General features: G+C 31.9%; 1 protein-coding gene across 1 annotated transcript in view; it reads right to left on the reverse strand.

The window, feature by feature from the left end:
• Positions 1-4,063: 4,063 nt before the first annotated feature.
• The window catches only part of LOC139843080 (protein ALP1-like), a 71,442-nt gene continuing 57,257 nt past the window's right edge, over positions 4,064-18,248 (reverse strand). The window contains exon 3 of the mRNA XM_071833158.1: positions 4,064-4,162. Coding sequence (XP_071689259.1) covers positions 4,064-4,162 — 99 coding nt within the window. The remainder of the gene's footprint in view (positions 4,163-18,248) is intronic.

Here is an 18,248-nt window from a genome sequence, read left to right on the forward strand (position 1 = left end):
TATGACGTGATCACTCCTATAGTCCTATCCAGTATCCACCCACACGATGTGTGTCTCTCTCTTCAAGTTATGCCTTTCGCTTCCGATTAGGGATGGCAAATAAACCTGTACCCGATGAGGAAACCCGAAACTCGATATTTTTAGGCCTGTTCAGGCCGGGTTTGCGGATCCGCAGACCGGACCATTGTGTTATATCAGACTTCATTTTAGGAAAAATATGTGAGGCATCCTTAAATTCTAATTAATTTCAATTTCAAATTCAATTATTTCAGAGAAAAATATGTGAAACGAACTTAAATTCAAGTATTTCATGAAATTAATTCTAGAATATGAGAAACTAACAATCGATTGCAAGAATCAAAAACAAAATAAATCAATATATTTACAAGGACAAGTTTCTATTGAAATTATGTAGCGAAATCAAGTGACCAATTAAATAAATATATAGATGTTGAAAAAAATTAAGAAAAATGACGGGGACCTGCACGAAACGGCGCCGATGAAAGCAGCGACGGTTGATTATTGGTGACTTGATGGAAGTTGTGTACTATTGGGTTTTTTTTCTACGAATAATGAATCATGGATGTACTATATGGGCAAGATTGCATAATTAACCATAATGTGCTCGACACATGTGATAGGTTAACGGAGAAACCAAATAGAAGTTAAAAATAGGACCATCGTTGTGCATATTAAAAACCACATGGATTACAAGTATAATTTTAAAAAGTAAAGGACCACCGATATAATTTTGAGTAAATTACAGGAACCAATAGTATAATTAACTCTAATAATAATTATAACTATTTCAAAAGAGATAGTTTATAACAAAGAGTAAATTAGTAGTTGTAATTTATAAAGTTTAAAAATAAATAAAAATGTATAAAATTTGTAAGTCCTTTTTAAGAATAAACTAAAAAAACAAAAGGAAATTAAAGTAAATAGTATGGAGATGAAAGGAAAACAAAATGAAATTATTGTAAATTAACAATAATTTTGTTCAATATAAGAAGTACTTCACAGATGAAAATAAACAGACTAGAAAGAAATGCTATGTTACTTTATTATAACATACAATATAAATAAATATTCATGGCTATTTTTCAAAAATATGTCGAGTCTCTCATGACTTAAAGTATAGCTCCGCCTATGAAAATGATTGGTAAAAAAGTTCTAACATTATAATTTACTCCGTATACAGATAATGTGCTTTCTTCAAGTTCTAGGGAGGAGTAAAGGATCTACTTATACGGCTGTACACACACACACACACACACACACACATATATATATATATATATATATATATAAGTTTGTTTTTATATTTTATACTGTACGTAGGTGTTTGGTAATCTGATATGCGTGTGATGATTTAGTTATTAAAATATGTGTTATAATATGTGTTACTATGTTGAGGCATTTGTTATGACTTTTCATATCTATGAAGCTTTTGCTATGACCATGTGTTAGTGTGAAGAAACATATGGAGAAACCAGTCCTCGAACCAAATTTCAAGAAGTACTATGAGATAAAGGATTCAAGAACTTCGCAAGGAAAGATAATCAACTATGCATATCAGGAGGATTTGAAAGTATATGCGATAAAGAAAGAACGGGGAATCGACTACTTTGAGCTTCCTTGTGATTTCAAGATGCTACCTTATTACGAGATGATGCAAGTTGCTAGACTGGAGATGATTTATTATGACGAAGGAGGAATGTCTGGAGAGTTCTAGAAACAACCGAGAAAGTTCCGACACGGCTCGAAGAACTTTAAAGATGAGTTTCTGGAGATATATCACCATAAGACAAGAAAGAATCGTGTGACTGGATTTCCTTTGAAGATTGTAAAGAGCAAACATGTGAGCATCATGAGAAAAGTTCTTATTAGAAGAATGTCATCTAATTTTCATTAAAGGTTTAAGTGGCGGTACTATGATGATCTATTGGAGGAAGCGATCATATATTGGAAAATGACAGAGATAAAGATCGTGAGACGATTAGGGTATTCGACCCAATATGGCTGAGAAATATGTGAGACGAAGATGTGTATGTCATATATGACAATAAGATTTTGTTTCGAGTTGAGAATTGGAACACGCTATGGAGTATTAATGAGTTATTCGTGTATGTTATGCTTTGGATTTCAATGCTAGAAAACTTGAAGACAGATGATTGAAAACTCAGTCTTTGATGAATTAGGTTCGAGGGGGAGTTTGTTGGTACATAATGTAAGTCTCTAGTTTATTTCGAGTTTGTACATTTATTTAAGTCATTTGGTCATGAACAATTATGCAAAGAGACATTGTAATTTTACATATTTTATTTATGTTATTCTATACACGTTGTTGATGTTATCGTTGATTGTTTAAGTAATGAGATCGATCAAATTAAATTTAAAGTTAAACTGACTGGTCATTCACATAGAAGTCAAAGACTTGCGTACGAATGATAGAGTATGTAGTACGATAGACGTGTAATATCTAGTATGCCAATTAACTCGTATGAAGATGAGACCGAAAGTGAGATGAAGAAGAGCTGACACTTTATAAATAAGAGTTCAAAGTTTCATTTATTACATGTTACCCATTCAACACAAATCCTACCCCCGTATTCTCTCCCTAAGTTTTTTGTTCTGGTTTTTCATCAATTGGCCTAAAATATGTACTACGTTCCTTACAACACCAATTACCATTAGACCATGAATAACCCTGCCTGTGACGTCACAGGCAGATTGTCCACTTTTTGGCCAAAAAGTGCAATCTGCCTGTGACGTGGCAGTGTCACCCTCTGACACCAAAATAACCCTGACGCCCGTCCAGTGTCAAATAGGTCCCACCAATTTTATTTTTTCTTTTTCTTTTTTATTTTATTATGCTTACAAATTATATTACATATAATTAAAAACATATAAAATTAACCATTACATAAAATTTAACCATTACATAAAATTTAACCATTACATAAATTTAACCATTCATTGTGCGGAATGCGGACGGAAGGTTCCAAATATGCTCAACTAGATCATCGGTTAGTTGGTCGTGCACCGTTGTGATGACCCGGGAATTTCCGACCAAATTTAAACTTATATCTTATATGATTTCGACAAGATAAGCAAAGTCTGTAATGTGGAGTCTCAAAAGTTTTGAAACAATATTCATGTAATCATTTGACCTTGACTATTCCCGACTATTCACGAACCATTATTTGTAAATAGATAAATATATATAAATAAGTAAATATAAATAATTATGCATAAGAATATTAATAAACTATTATATACAATATACAATTTGTTATAAATAAATATGTAAATTAATATAAGATATATTAAAATTTATTATAAAAGTGAACATATAATGTATGTTATATATATTTAAGAAATTTCGAATCTATTTAGTAAACGACGGTAACACTCAACTGCCATTCGATAGATGTTAAACAAGTTAAATACGAACTTATATGATTTTAAAATAAACGGTGATCCGAAAATGAGTTCTATAAATTATAGACTTACTAAAAAATGTATTTAAGAGTTGTTTGTTAAATTTTAAAACTTTTTATATTTTACCCCGAATTGAGAGGGACAGTTGATGTAATTTTTATTTAACAAATTATGGATCGAATTTTATACCATAATGACCGAAATAAATAAAGATAATTACTGTGAAAGTTTGAGATTTTTCTGAAGACTTTTAATCATCACTGTTTAACAACGGAGCACGAAGTACCAGTCCGTGATAAATGAAAATAATTATGTCGGCAAATAAATTTTTAAAAGAGAAAGTGATTGACTCCCTTTTTACATTTAACATGTAGTGTTTATTTAAATTTCTTTCAATGTTTTTGTTACCATCCTATTTTATCACATGCATCTATCTATCTAGATATACACATATATATTATGTTTGTTTTGTTGTCCACACACTGGACTACCTTTTATCATCTACTGCTACTAATTGCTTACTGTTTTCGTTGTTAAATTTAATACCAAACTTCACTCAATTATTGTTGTTTATTACTACATATATAATATATATATATATACATATGTTGGAAATGGATCACTCAATATAACAAACATCATCGCCACCTTCCCTTGTTTGAGCCAAGAACCAAACCAAGCCGTCATCATCACAAACCACCATCTGTGCGTCGCCCCACTTCACCCATCAGTTAAAGCCCTGAGTTAACCACAAGTTCATGAGCTAGCTCCTTATGTACCACCCATCTCATATCTAACAACTCAACACCAAAAATCATTTGTTACTACTCGAACCACTCTTACTGTTGTGTTATAGCCATTCGAACAAGACCCATACACCTTCGGACATCTACTACAGCTGCTACTAGTTTTTGTTTTGGTTCATACGTCACCCTAAAATGAACACCCATATGTTATTATTGTGGTTTTGTTCCTGCTACTTCTCACGTTATGGTTCGAAACCTCACAACCCATCATATAACTCATTTAATCACCACCATCGTCTTCTCTTTACTATTTTCTGTTTCTGTTTAAACTGAACACCAAACCAAACCACAACCCCACTTCGAGCCACCCTAGACAACCACTCTACACCATTAGAGGACCACCAAGAAAACCACCACCTTCGCCATTTTTTTTCTTCCTTTTCCCCTCTCTCTTTTCCTCTCGTCATCTGATTCTAACTGCTAGTTCATAAACAACACATGGTTGCTACTGTATCCTGCCTCTTGTTTGATCAATCATCATCGACTCACACCTATCAACCCATCGTCAACACCACATTCATACACCATCGACCTCCACCATTATTATTATTATTATTATTATTATTATTATTATTATTATTATTATTATTATTATTATTATTATTATTATTATCATTATTATTATTATTATTATTATTATTATTATTATTTTTCTTCATTTAGTCTGCTCAGCCGTGAAGATCACCACCACCCAAACACCACCACAACACCATTACAAGACCCTACGATCCTCCTCAACTACTATTTCGGTTTAAATTAAACGACCATCACAAACCCATTTAAATTTCCTTTTCGCTGCTACTGGGTTGTGTCTTTTTTTTCTGTTTCCAAACAAGGAACGGAGTGATGATGATGAATGTATGACAATAGGATGATGATGGAAAGTTGTGATAATGTTTAACGAAGATGCTGATTGGGGAAGACGATGAACAGTGACCTGTTACTACGGTTGTACAGCTTGATTTCTATGCTACCCGAACCTTCTATGGCTACAGCTGCTATGCAGTTTGTTTTCCACTATAGCACGCTTATTTGCTTCTATCTCTGTATAAACGAGAATGATGATGATGGCGAGTAAAGAAGAAGATGAATAGTGATGGGTGTAGATAATGATCATGTATGATATAGATGATGGTAACGTATGATGAATATGATGATACATGATAATGATGTCGATGTCAAAATTCTGAATTTTTTTAACACAAACATAAACTACAGCTAATTAAATGTGTACTGGACTATTTGTAGTTGGGCTTAGATGATATGGCTTATTGGGCCATATTATGTTTGTATTATTGGGCTGAGACAGATAGTAGGATAATTATATTTGGGTTACAAATTATATCGGAAAAGAATGGACGGAGGGATGGTTTGATGGATTACTGGGTGAACGAGAGGTCTCGGGTTCGAGTCTTGTCTCGCGCAATTCTTTTTTGGAAAATGCTTTTAAAGGATATACACTCTTAATTTTTATTTCTATTGTCATTATTATTAATTATTTTTATGATTATTATTAATATTATTATCATTATTGTTATTGCTACGTAATATCATAAAGTATTATTAGTATTATTAATATGGTTATTATTAATTTTATCATTTTTACTATTAATATATGTATTATGATTATTGTTATGATTATGATTATGACTATTATTATTATCATTATTATCATTAGTAGTAAAATTGTTATATTCATAGTTATTATTATTAGTATTATTACAAATAGATATTTTTATATAAAAATACATTACAAGAATAATAATATTACATATCACTATAATTTTATTATAAAAAAGATAGTAACTAAGCTATATATAAAATATATCAATTAATATATACATATATATTATATCATATATAAACCCTAACATAAATTATTATTATTATTAATATGTTATAATGAAAGATAAACACTAGTTAAATAAAATATGAAAATTAAATATATCTACATCTATATAACAAATAATTTAACAAGTATATCATTAATAATAATATATATTTATTCGATTACGATTATGTGTGTTAATATATATACAAATGATATAGGTTCGTGAATCCGAGGCCAACCTTGCATTGTTCAGTTCCATCGTATGCATATTTTTACTACAAAATATCGTATCGTGAGTTCATTTGATTCCCTTTTACTCTTTACATTTTTGGGACTGAGAATACATGCACTGTTTTTACAACTGCTTTATTAAATGCTTTTGAAATATATTTTGAACTGCGAATACATGAAATGCTTTTATAAATGTTTGACGAGATAGACACAAGTAAAACATTCCTCGAATGAATTATTATGCAGACAGAAGTTCTGCGGATTATTATTGAATTATGTGGACATGATAATTGCCACCATTGAATTAAGTGGACATGATAATTGCCACCATTGAATTATGTGGACATGATAATTGCCACCAGATGATGTGAATGTTATGTATCGAGAGAATTATTTTTATACATAGGTTATGTGTATTAGTTTTTGTGCACGAGATATGTGTACGGTTACTAAGATTTATGAAAAATGGTTTCGTGCACAAGAAAAGTGTACTGTATTTAAAGGATATCGCATGTACATTACAGGTGGGTATAGGATTCGGGCCCATTTGTACCATGCAGCATTTAAATCTTGTGGTCTATCAAAATGATGAATTTTATTGTTTTATGATAAACCTATGAACTCACCAACCTTTTGGTTGACACTTGAAAGCATGTTTATTCTCAGGTATGAAAGAAATCTTCCGCTGTGCATTTGCTCATTTACATGGAGTCGTTTATGGCATATAGAAGTCAGTTCATCGCGATGGTACCAGATGTTATTGTATTCATTCAGAAAGATTTTGGACGGGGTATGACATGTGGTATCAGAGCGGTGGTCTTAGCGAACCAGGTCTTGCATTAGTGTGTCTAACTGATAGTTGTTTAGATGTATTAGTGAGTCTGGACTTCGACCGTGTCTGCATGTCAAAAGTTTTGCTTATCATTTCGTGTCAAAAATTACCTGCTTATCATTCTTAGGGAATCACTTGCTTATTATCTTAAGTCTAGACACGTCTTACTGCATTTAGTGCATCGATAGTGTATAGACAAAATTCATATCTTAGCGTATCTGTTATTGTTACCTTTGCCTGATAGCTTCCGTAGATTCCTCCGTAACTTGTGGGATTTTAGTATTATATATGCATTTATAAACTATGTATTGTAGGGTACTAATCTATATCCTATAATCTATTTCTTATCTAAAATCCTTCATCTGATCGTACGAGATGAATCCCTCAACCAGTTCGAGTCCCTCAGATTCCGATAGCTATTCCGATAGTTATTCTGACAGCTATTTCGACATGGATATCCACCTGAGCTCCGAAAGCATGCGTCACTAGAATGAATCGACCAATCATTCATCCCTAATTTATCTGATGAGTTCGTAGTCGACTTAAACAATGGAGACGCGAAGAAGGTGATCCCTTCCATCCCGCACATTCCCCTCTTGGCGAAGAACCTGACACACTTACCGGCGAACTAGTCCGAAACACCATTTTCACTCTAATTTCCAGAGTATCTCGTCATGATTATATACTATCTCAAATTCTGAGTCTTATTCATTCGCTCGTTCTTACCGACAATCATCCCGGAGTAATCGAAGAAGTCAACGAAATTCGCGCTCGAGTAATCAATTTGGAAAATGTGGTGCAAAATCTACCAGCTTCAACAACAGCACCGGCAACATCAGTACCACCAACAACCTAAGTTTCAACATCACATGCCTCAACATCTTATTCTGTACCTCGAGTATAATCATCGTTCTACATGACGTTCTACATCTTCGTTCCTCATGATGATTATGTAATCTCTAATGTTTTAGAGATTATATATTCATGTTCTAACGGTAAATCAAATGAGTTTAATATCATAATAACTCATTAAATCTATATTACATCTGAAGAAAATATATATATGTAAGTACATTTTCATAAAGATTGTAACTAAAAATTCTTTTGTACAAGCTGTTAATGGTGAAAATATTTTAACGGGTAGGTAATACCCTAGAAATATTTGGATTTCGCATTAATAAGTTACACTGTACATTCTTCGAATCTGATTCACAATCATTTACTATCCTAGTTACATCCACAAATATACGAATCTGTTCACCACAGAACAATCATTTTCATTCAATTTCATATTTGGATTTTGACTTATCAGAATCCAACAAGTGGCATAATGAAGAAAACATTGTACAAAATAAAATTTGTTAGAAACAAACAATTTAACTATGAGAAAATTTGTTAAGAATCCACGCTAACTGTTCCTAGCTAACTGTTAATTTTGTATCACATTTTATTTATCGCAATTTATTTATCGCAATTTATTTATCGCAATTTATATTCTCGCAATTTTATTTATCGTCATTTAATTTATGTTATTTATTTTACGCACTTTAAATATCGGGACACGTATACAAGGTTTTGACATATCATATCGACGCATCTATATATATTATTTGGAATAACCATAGACACTCTATATGCAGTAATGCTGGAGTTAGCTATACAGGGTTGAGGTTGATTCTATAATAATATATATAGTTTGAGTTGTGATCGAGTCTGAGACATGTACACGGGTCACGATACGTATTAATTAATTCGAATATTGATAGTGCTCCAAATGAAAATATATTTAGTAGCAATATCCTTCCAATATGTAAAGTTTTCAGTTGCAATTGTTCTATTTTCAAGGAATATTCGTTTAAATAAATAAGTGCGAAGACAAAAGGCGAAAACGAAGATTTGAAGACGCAAACGTCCAAAAAGCTCAAATGTACAAGATACAATTCAAATGGTTCAATTTATTGATAAGAAACGTCTAAAAATGACAAGAGTACAAGTTGTGAAACGTAAAGTACAAGATATTAAATTGTACGAAAAGGCGTTCGAAAATCCGGAACCGAGACATGAACCAACTATCAACGCCCGACGCAACAGACCAAAAATTACAAGTCAACTATGCACAAGAATATAATATAATATATAAATAATTATATAAAATTATATATATATATATATATATTATATAATAAAAACGTCGACAAGCAAATGGCCAAAAGTTGGTGAGCTGGAGTGCGTCACTTCGCGATCTCGGAGCTGGAAGGCACAAATGCTTCGCGATCTCGGAGCAGTCATTTCAGAAAATGCCTATAAAAGGCCACGAAATCTGCCGAGTTCTTTGCACCATATGAAACTCTCTATCTCTGTAATATATATATATATATATATATATATATATATATATATATATATATATATATATATATATATATATATATATATATATATATATATATAATATAATATAAATTAGTTTAGTTTTATATTACTTAGTTTAGTTAATGTAACGGTTAATTACGGGTTTTGAAGTCGAAGTTCTCTCCGTGTAACACTACGCGATAAATAATCAATGTAAGCCATATTCTCCTTTTTAAATTAATGTCTCGTAACTAAGTTATTATTATGCTTATTTAATTCGAAGTAATCATGATGTTGGGCTAAATATTAAAAGACGGGGTTATTGGGTTTTGGACCATAATTGGGGTTTGGACAAAAGATCGACACTTGTGGAAATTAGATTATGGGCTATTAATGGGCTTTATATTAAATTAACGATACCTCGTTAATTTAATATAAAGGTTATAATTTGACGTATCTATATATAACCACATACGCTTAATCGGACACGATGGGCGGGATATTTATAAGTACGAATTATTGTTCATTTGACCGGACACAGGGATGGATTAATAGTTACTGGACTCATTAAAACAGGGGTGGATTACATTCAAGGATAATTGGTGTAATTGTTAACAAAGTATTAAAACCTTGGATTACACACAGTCGATAACCTGGTGTATTCATTAAATAAAGTATTAAGACCTTGTTACAGTTCGAATCCCCAATTAGTTGAAATATTTGACTTCGGGTATAAGGTTAATTTGGCGAAGACCCTCGCACTTTATAATTATGACCGATGGGCTATTATGGCAAAACCAGATGGACTTATCAAATAATCCAAGACAAAGGACAATTAACCCAGGATAATAAATTAAAATCAAAACGTCAAACATCATGAGTACGGAAATTTGAATAAGCATAATATATTTTATTTTATATTTTCTTGTACTTTTATTTATTTTGTCATTTTAATTATTGTTATTTATTTTATCATTGGTTAAATATCATCATTTACTTTACGCTTCGCTTAAATATAAAATCGACAAACCGGTCATTAAACGGTAAACCCCCTTTTATATATTATTACTATATATAATATATTTTGTACAAATATAATTGTTTAAAAATATAGTGTAAAATAAATCGTCTCCCTGTAGAACGAACCAGACTTACTAAAAACTATACTACTCTATGATTAGGTACACTGCCTATAGTGTTGTGGCAAGGTTTAGGTATATCCTATTTGTAAATAAATAATTAAAACTTGTGTTATTTGTAACGTATTTCGTAATAAAAATATATAACTATTTCGTACCCCCACGCTATATCATCAAGTTTTTGGCGCCGCTGCCGGGGAATCGGCGAAACGCTACATTTTTAATTCATTTTTGTATAAATATATTTATATATATTTAGAAAAACAATATAAAATATAAAAAAATGAAATTAAACCTGCAAATTCTGAACCTGCATCCCGCCGCGATCTCGGAGATTTACCCTTTAGTTCTACGCGATCGCGTAGCTGTTCCTGACAGGTCAACCAGTGCATTTAATGCGAATTTAGGGTTTATTTTTATATATTATTATTATTATTATTATTATTATTATTTATGGTTTGTATTTATTAATATTAATATTTAGTTTGTATTTTAATTTACTTTTGTAATATTTAGTTTTAAGTTATTATTAATTATATAGATTAATATTTTTATAATAATAATATAAAAATAATATTTTTTTAAAAAAATTGTATTTTTATAACTTTAAGTTTTCTTTTTATATTTTGTATCCTTTTATTTCGTGTAATCGTAATATTTGTATTTTTATCGTTCGTATCTAGTTTTAAGTTCTAATATTTTGCCGTAGCTTATTTTATATTTCTAGATTTTTTTAGGCTTTGCCGTAAAATCCCTTAAGTGCTTTTTCTTTAGACTAAGATTTAGGTGCTCTAGAATTTTGCGACGCTGTTTATAAATTTTAGTACCTTTTAAGTTACGACGCGCTATTTTCTTATTTTTATCTTTCGATGTTTTTCGACGCGTAATCTTTTTCTTTCTTATTTCTCGACAAGCTAGTTTTTAATACATAGATTTTCTATTTCTTCTCTAAAATTCCAAACGAAAAATTATTTTAAAGCGGTTAAATTGATAGACATCCAAAATTTTCTGGTTCGTAGTAATAGTTGGATTTGTTAGTGGCTGAGTTGTGAGCTTCCGATTTAAAGGGTTCTGGCTCCCTGCTGCATCTATTGGCTATTCGAAATGTGGGCAAAATCAGAAAAGTCTATTAATTTGATAACTTATATAATTTTTAGTTTTTTAACTAATAGGATAATTTGTAAATGCACCACATTGTAGCTAAAATTTGGTAATAAGTGTATTATGGGAAATTTTGAGAATATGTTGGAAACTCTTTCTGACATGCGAAATCAATTAAATAAATACTCTCAAACGAGTGTTGATGAAAATTCATTCGGTCAATCTTGGATCACGAATGACGAAACAATAACTGGTTGTGAAATCTGTGGAGATTATCACTCAACATGGGAATGTTATTATTACGTTCCTATGGAAAATTACGCACCCACAGAACCTGAATGGAATGATTATGAAGAATACAATTCAAATTGGGATTATTCCCAAGAATATATCCAAACTCAACAACCAGATGACGAGGAAAATTATGTGTCTGAAAATTCTTTAGACAATATGAAAATCAAACTCAAAGAATTCAATGCTCAAAATGAACAAATGGGAGAGTTTGTAAATCGACAAGCTGAAACTCTATCGGATTACACACCTGTTGATCTGAGGAGTCGTGTGCAAGAAAATCTCATATCATCGAATTTTGATGAATTCGAGAGCTCCGAAATCACCAATTATCCCGATGATACTTTTTATTCAGCTTTACCAATTTCACAACATATCGACACATTAGCCTCTACCGACGAAATCATTGATCAATCAATGAATGAAGAAGAAATAAGGGTGACAAATTGGTACTCTTGGGAAAACAATAACGTTGAAAACTTTACCCCCGAGACCAAAGTAGTGGGACCGATAAGTACCGTTAGTGGAGAAGAATTTACTTCGATCCCGAAATTCACCATTCCACAACCTTCCAACCCAATATTCTCAATAGACGAGTCATCTACCGAAGATGAACTACGAGCTGTAATAGATAATGTGTGACAACCCGGAAATTTTTGACCAAATTTAAACTTTATCTTTAAATGATTTAACGTTTCCGACACGATAAGCAAAGTCTATGAAGTTGAATCTCAAAATTTTAGAACTGTTTCATTACATTTGACTGCTCTCGACGATTCATGAACAATTATATGTATGTATATATATATATATATATATATGTACAAGTAAAAACAACTTTCCTACAGTAAAACACTATTTGCTACAGTAAACACTATTTGCTACAGTAAAACACTATTTGATGTCGACGAACTAGCAAACAAAAACAGATAAGGCGGCCATGCGATCGCATGGCAAAAACACTGAAAACTCATGCGATCGCATGAGGTACTGTAGCAGACCACATACTATAAAAGCTCGGTTCATTCCTCCGAATTATTATTTTTATATTATTATTATTATTATTATTATTATTATTATTATTATTATTATTATTATTAAGATTAATATTATTATTATTAATCTTATTATACTATTATTATTAGTAGTATATATACCTAGAATACTACGACGAGGTTATGAGCGTGTCACCTTCAAAATGGGTTTTTGAGCGGGATAGAGCTAAGGAAATTATGGGTTATTGCCAAGGAGGTTATGGGTAATGTTCGGGGGAATATTTGTGAATCAAATCTAGTGTTTATCATCTCCGTTATGTCTATGTACTTTCCTACAATATTGAATCTCAATATTTATACGTTGAGATCTACGATTATTTGGTAATCCGAGTTTCGATCACATTTTGGTGAACAACTTTATATGCTGCTAAGGTGAGTTTCATTGCTCCCTTTTTAATTGCTTTTGCAATATATATTTTTGGGCTGAGAATACATGCAATTTATTTTAAACGCAATGGATACAAGTACATACTTAATTCTACACTGAGTTTGAACCAAAAATCCCTTAGCTTTGGTAACTAGTAGCTGCCAGTACATAGGATATGGACTGGTGGGCGCAAATAACAGTATATGGATCCATAGGGCTTGACATCCCCGTCCAAGCTAGAGCACTAGCCTTTTAACGGACGTGTGTTATTTGAGTTTAGGACACGTTGGTTTGCGTGTATTAAAACGAATGGGGTATTTATCATTATAACGTTAAAGCTTAGTTACCAGGGTGCTCTGTTATGTAGAATCTATTGATAAACATTTCTGGATGAAACAACTAAAATCTTGTGATCCACCTTTATATTTATATACAGATTATACGAAACATTAAAACTATGAACTCACCAACCTTTGTGTTGACACTTGTTAGCATGTTTATTCTCAGGTTCCCTAGAAGTCTTCCGCTGTTTGATTATATGTTACATAAGCTATGTGCATGGAGTCTTACATGGCATATTTTTTCAAGGAAACGTTGCATTCACCAAATCATCACCATGTATCTTATTTTGACTGCATTGTCAACGGAAGTACTATTGTAAACTATTATTTATGGTGATTGTCTATATGTAGAAATCATCAGATGTTGAAAACCTTTGATTTAAATATTCATTTATGGTGTGCCTTTTCAAAAGAATACAATGTTTACAAAATGTATCATATAGAGGTCAAATACCTCGCAATGAAATCAATGAATGACGTGTTCGTCCATATGGATTTGGAGCGATCGTCACAGTTGGTATCAGAGTGTTGGTCCTAGCGAACCAGGTCTTCAATGAATGTGTCTAACTTATAGTTGTTAGGATGCATTAGTAAGTCTGGACTTCGACCGTGTCTGCACTTTAAAAGTTTTGCTTATCATTTCTTGTCAGAAATTACATGTTTATCATTCTTAAGTCTAGACACGTTTTCCTGCATTTATTGCATAAATACTGTATAGACAAAAATTCATATCTTAGCGTATCTGTTACTATAAACTTTTCCTGACATCTTCCGAAAATTTCTCCGTGATTTATGGAATTTGGTATTATATATACATATGTAAATTATGTATTGAATAATACCAAACTAAATTCTATAATCTAATTCATATCAAAAATCATCTCCCTAATTATACAAGATGGATCCCGTATTCAGTTCAAATTCCTTAAACTCCGACAGCTATTCCGATATGGATATTCACCTGAATTCCGAAGACAGTGTAACCGGAATGGATCAACCAATCAGCCATCACCTATTCCGGATGAGTTGGGGATGGGTTCGTAGCCTGCTTAATTATTGGAGACAAGAAGAAGGCGATCCCTTCCATCCATCGCATTGCCCTCTTGGCAAAGAACCTGAAGCACTTACCGGCGAACCTGTTCGTAATACCATTTTCTCTCTCATCTCCAGAATATCTCGTCATGATCATATACTCTCTCAAATTCTGGATCTTATTCATCCGCTAGTCCGAACCGCCAATCATCCCGGTGTTGTAAAAGAAGTCAACGAGCTTCGCGCTCAGGTTGTGGCTTTGGAGAATACAGTGCAAAGGTTACAAGCACCAGCAGCATCACCGGCAGCAACAGTACCACCGACAACGACACCAATAGTACCATTACCACCACCAATAACATCCACATCGTAAACCTCAACTTCACAATCTATTCCACGAGCATCAATGTCATACGTACCGTAATTACCAAGAAATACCAGCAACAATAACCGATGAAGTATTAACTCATTTCCCCTGAAGAAATTTTATGTATATTTAATATATATGAATTTTGAAATCAAAATAAATCTTTTCGTACTAAGCTATTACGTGTGAATCTTAACTGGTAGGTACTACTCGGTTAGTTCATATTACTAATATGCAATGATGTACATCCTTCCTTAACAACTTAACCATTGTTAACTACAATCTCTGTTTCAACCTAATGAATTCCATTTCATAATAAACCAAGTGTATTATTCAATTACATAATTGATTTTACATTTTCATTTTTGATGTACTCGAAACTTTTCAGAAAACATCATCTGTGCCTTGTAAGGTTCACAAAAATTCCACGAGCACCAACATCCTTCACTGAGGAATATCAATAAGAATAAATAATGAAGTGTTGATTTTATTAGTGAAATACTTCGCAAAGACTATGTAATCTTTAATGTTTTAGAGATTAATCATTTTTAAGTCAAGTCGAAAATCAAATGAGCTTAATATGATATTAACTCATTAAATCCGTATTACATCTGAAGAAATATACATACATATATTTTCATAAAGACTGTAATGAAAATTCTTTTGTACAAAATATTACTTGTGAAATCTTTAACGGGTAGGTAATTCCCAGGAAATATATAAGTTCACAATTAATATGTTATATTGTACATTCTTCAACTTTGATTCAAAAATTATTAACTATGCTCACAGCGATATACAATCGTTTCCATACAAATTCAAATACATATTCTGATATTGACGGATCAGAATCCAAGTCATAACTCTGAACCGGTGACATCATTCTTAGATCTCTACATCTTTCAAATCTATACTTTGACTTCAAAACTGTGCAAGATCCTTTAGCGTTGTTTTTACCAAAAATAACCTTGCAATTTCTTTTTCAAAGTATCCAGTTTTACCCCCACTTTCAACCAGTCAATTTCAACTTTTCAGATTAGTCTTATTATAACCTTGACATATACATTTTTGTTACTTGAGAACCTTTTATGTTCCACCACATTAGCAGTAAATTTACCAACAACTTCATTGATCTTTGACCTTCCGAAAAGTCATTATACTCATTGAAACCCTATCATGTACTCATCCACATCTTGTAACGGTAATTGCCATACCAACTACTGGGAATTAGCAATCAGTATTTTGAATCTCGCAGCATTTTCTACGACAACAGTTATATATAGATAACATCTATCTTCTGGACTTACATACTTTGAATGTGAAATTTCCGAAAAACACCCCAAACTACGAAACTAGTTCTCTGAATTTCAGAAAAATGTTGATGAAGCAGCAAAAACTGTAAACGACCTTAACAGTCAAAAGTTTGATGATAAAGAATAGTATAGTGGTAAAGCTGAGAAAAATAGAAGGTTTGGAACTGGAAAACGGATTGAGCAAAGTATGAAGGAGGCTGTGGATAAATCACAAAGAATAAACCTGCCTTCAAAGAATCCAAATGATTCAGTATCTGCTGAAGCCATTAACGAATACCTTGCCTCCGAATCTAAACCCTTGCGGACAATATTCTTCATCATCCTCTGATATTAGAAATTCTAAGATATCATCGTATCTTTCATTATAAATATCCTCCATATTTCTAGAGATAATTCCATAGTCATTCTTATCGGAAATCAATTTTCTCCTTGCGATATCTGTGTAACATCATAAAAGAAACTATTTTAGTTTCTAAATATTGAAACCTTCGAGTTTAAAATATGAATATTTTTGAAGTGGTGTTGGGAGCTGAAGCATGAGTTAGTATAACATAATGACACTTGATCAATGTGATTATATTACAGTAAGTCATGCTGAGTTTCTAATGGAACTTGATAAATGTTCACAGATCACACCCTGATCATGACCCATGCTACATAACTCTTTTATTCTATTTAACCTCTAAACATATCAAGAAAATATTTTTCTTAATGATTCGGTCTTTTCCGGATATTCTGGTAATTTGACAAGTCAGATTGTACTATTACCATTTCTTTCTTAGAACATTAGTTATGTTCATCTGAAACTTCATACCTACGAATTCTGGACCATTATCCGCTTGACTTAAGGTCGGGAAGAGAAAATGAAAGCATGAAGCTCCGAAATATAATGGAGAATATAAAGCCCGATAACAACCCCGAAATTATAAACCGTGTATATCAATGCGTATAGCAATATAAAGACACGGGAGAATGAAAAACACTATAACCCCAAGGTAATAGTAGAAGAAAATAACTTCCTCTAGTGGCAGATGAAAAAGAAGAATGAAGGATACGATAGCCAGGAAAATATCAAGAATCAGAATTGGATTAAGCATTTTCACAATCTATTGGGATGTATGAAATAAGAAAGAAGACTATAGGAGTGGTGAAAATAAATGAAATGGAAGAGGTCAATTTATAGCGAAATATCAGACATAGCAATCGAGGCAGATTACGCATTTAATCAAAGAAAATCCTAATTTCCGAAAATTCCGAAGAATCAAATTTTATTTAGATTATGAAGATTTTCTATTCCTTAAATTCCGGAAATCAATCGTAACTACGTCAAAAGTTAAGACGAATCTCTATTCTTTTATTTCACTCTTTTACCATAACTTCTCTCATACGCTTTGAGAAATCGGATTGTTTTATCCATATAATTCAACGGTGATAAAATTCTATTTATCAACTCATATCTGTCATGAAAACATTTTTATTGTCAGCCATGACGACCTCACTCAAATTTTGGGACGAAATTTCTTTAACGGGTAGGTACTGTGACAACCCGGAAATTTTTGACCAAATTTAAACTTTATCTTTAAATGATTTAACGTTTCCGACACGATAAGCAAAGTCTATGAAGTTGAATCTCAAAATTTTAGAACTGTTTCATTACATTTGACTGCTCTCGACGATTCATGAACAATTATATGTATGTATATATATATATATATATATATATATATATGTACAAGTAAAAATAAC

This window comes from Rutidosis leptorrhynchoides, chromosome 4 (genome assembly GCF_046630445.1).
Source record: "Rutidosis leptorrhynchoides isolate AG116_Rl617_1_P2 chromosome 4, CSIRO_AGI_Rlap_v1, whole genome shotgun sequence".
NCBI lineage: Eukaryota > Viridiplantae > Streptophyta > Magnoliopsida > Asterales > Asteraceae > Rutidosis > Rutidosis leptorrhynchoides.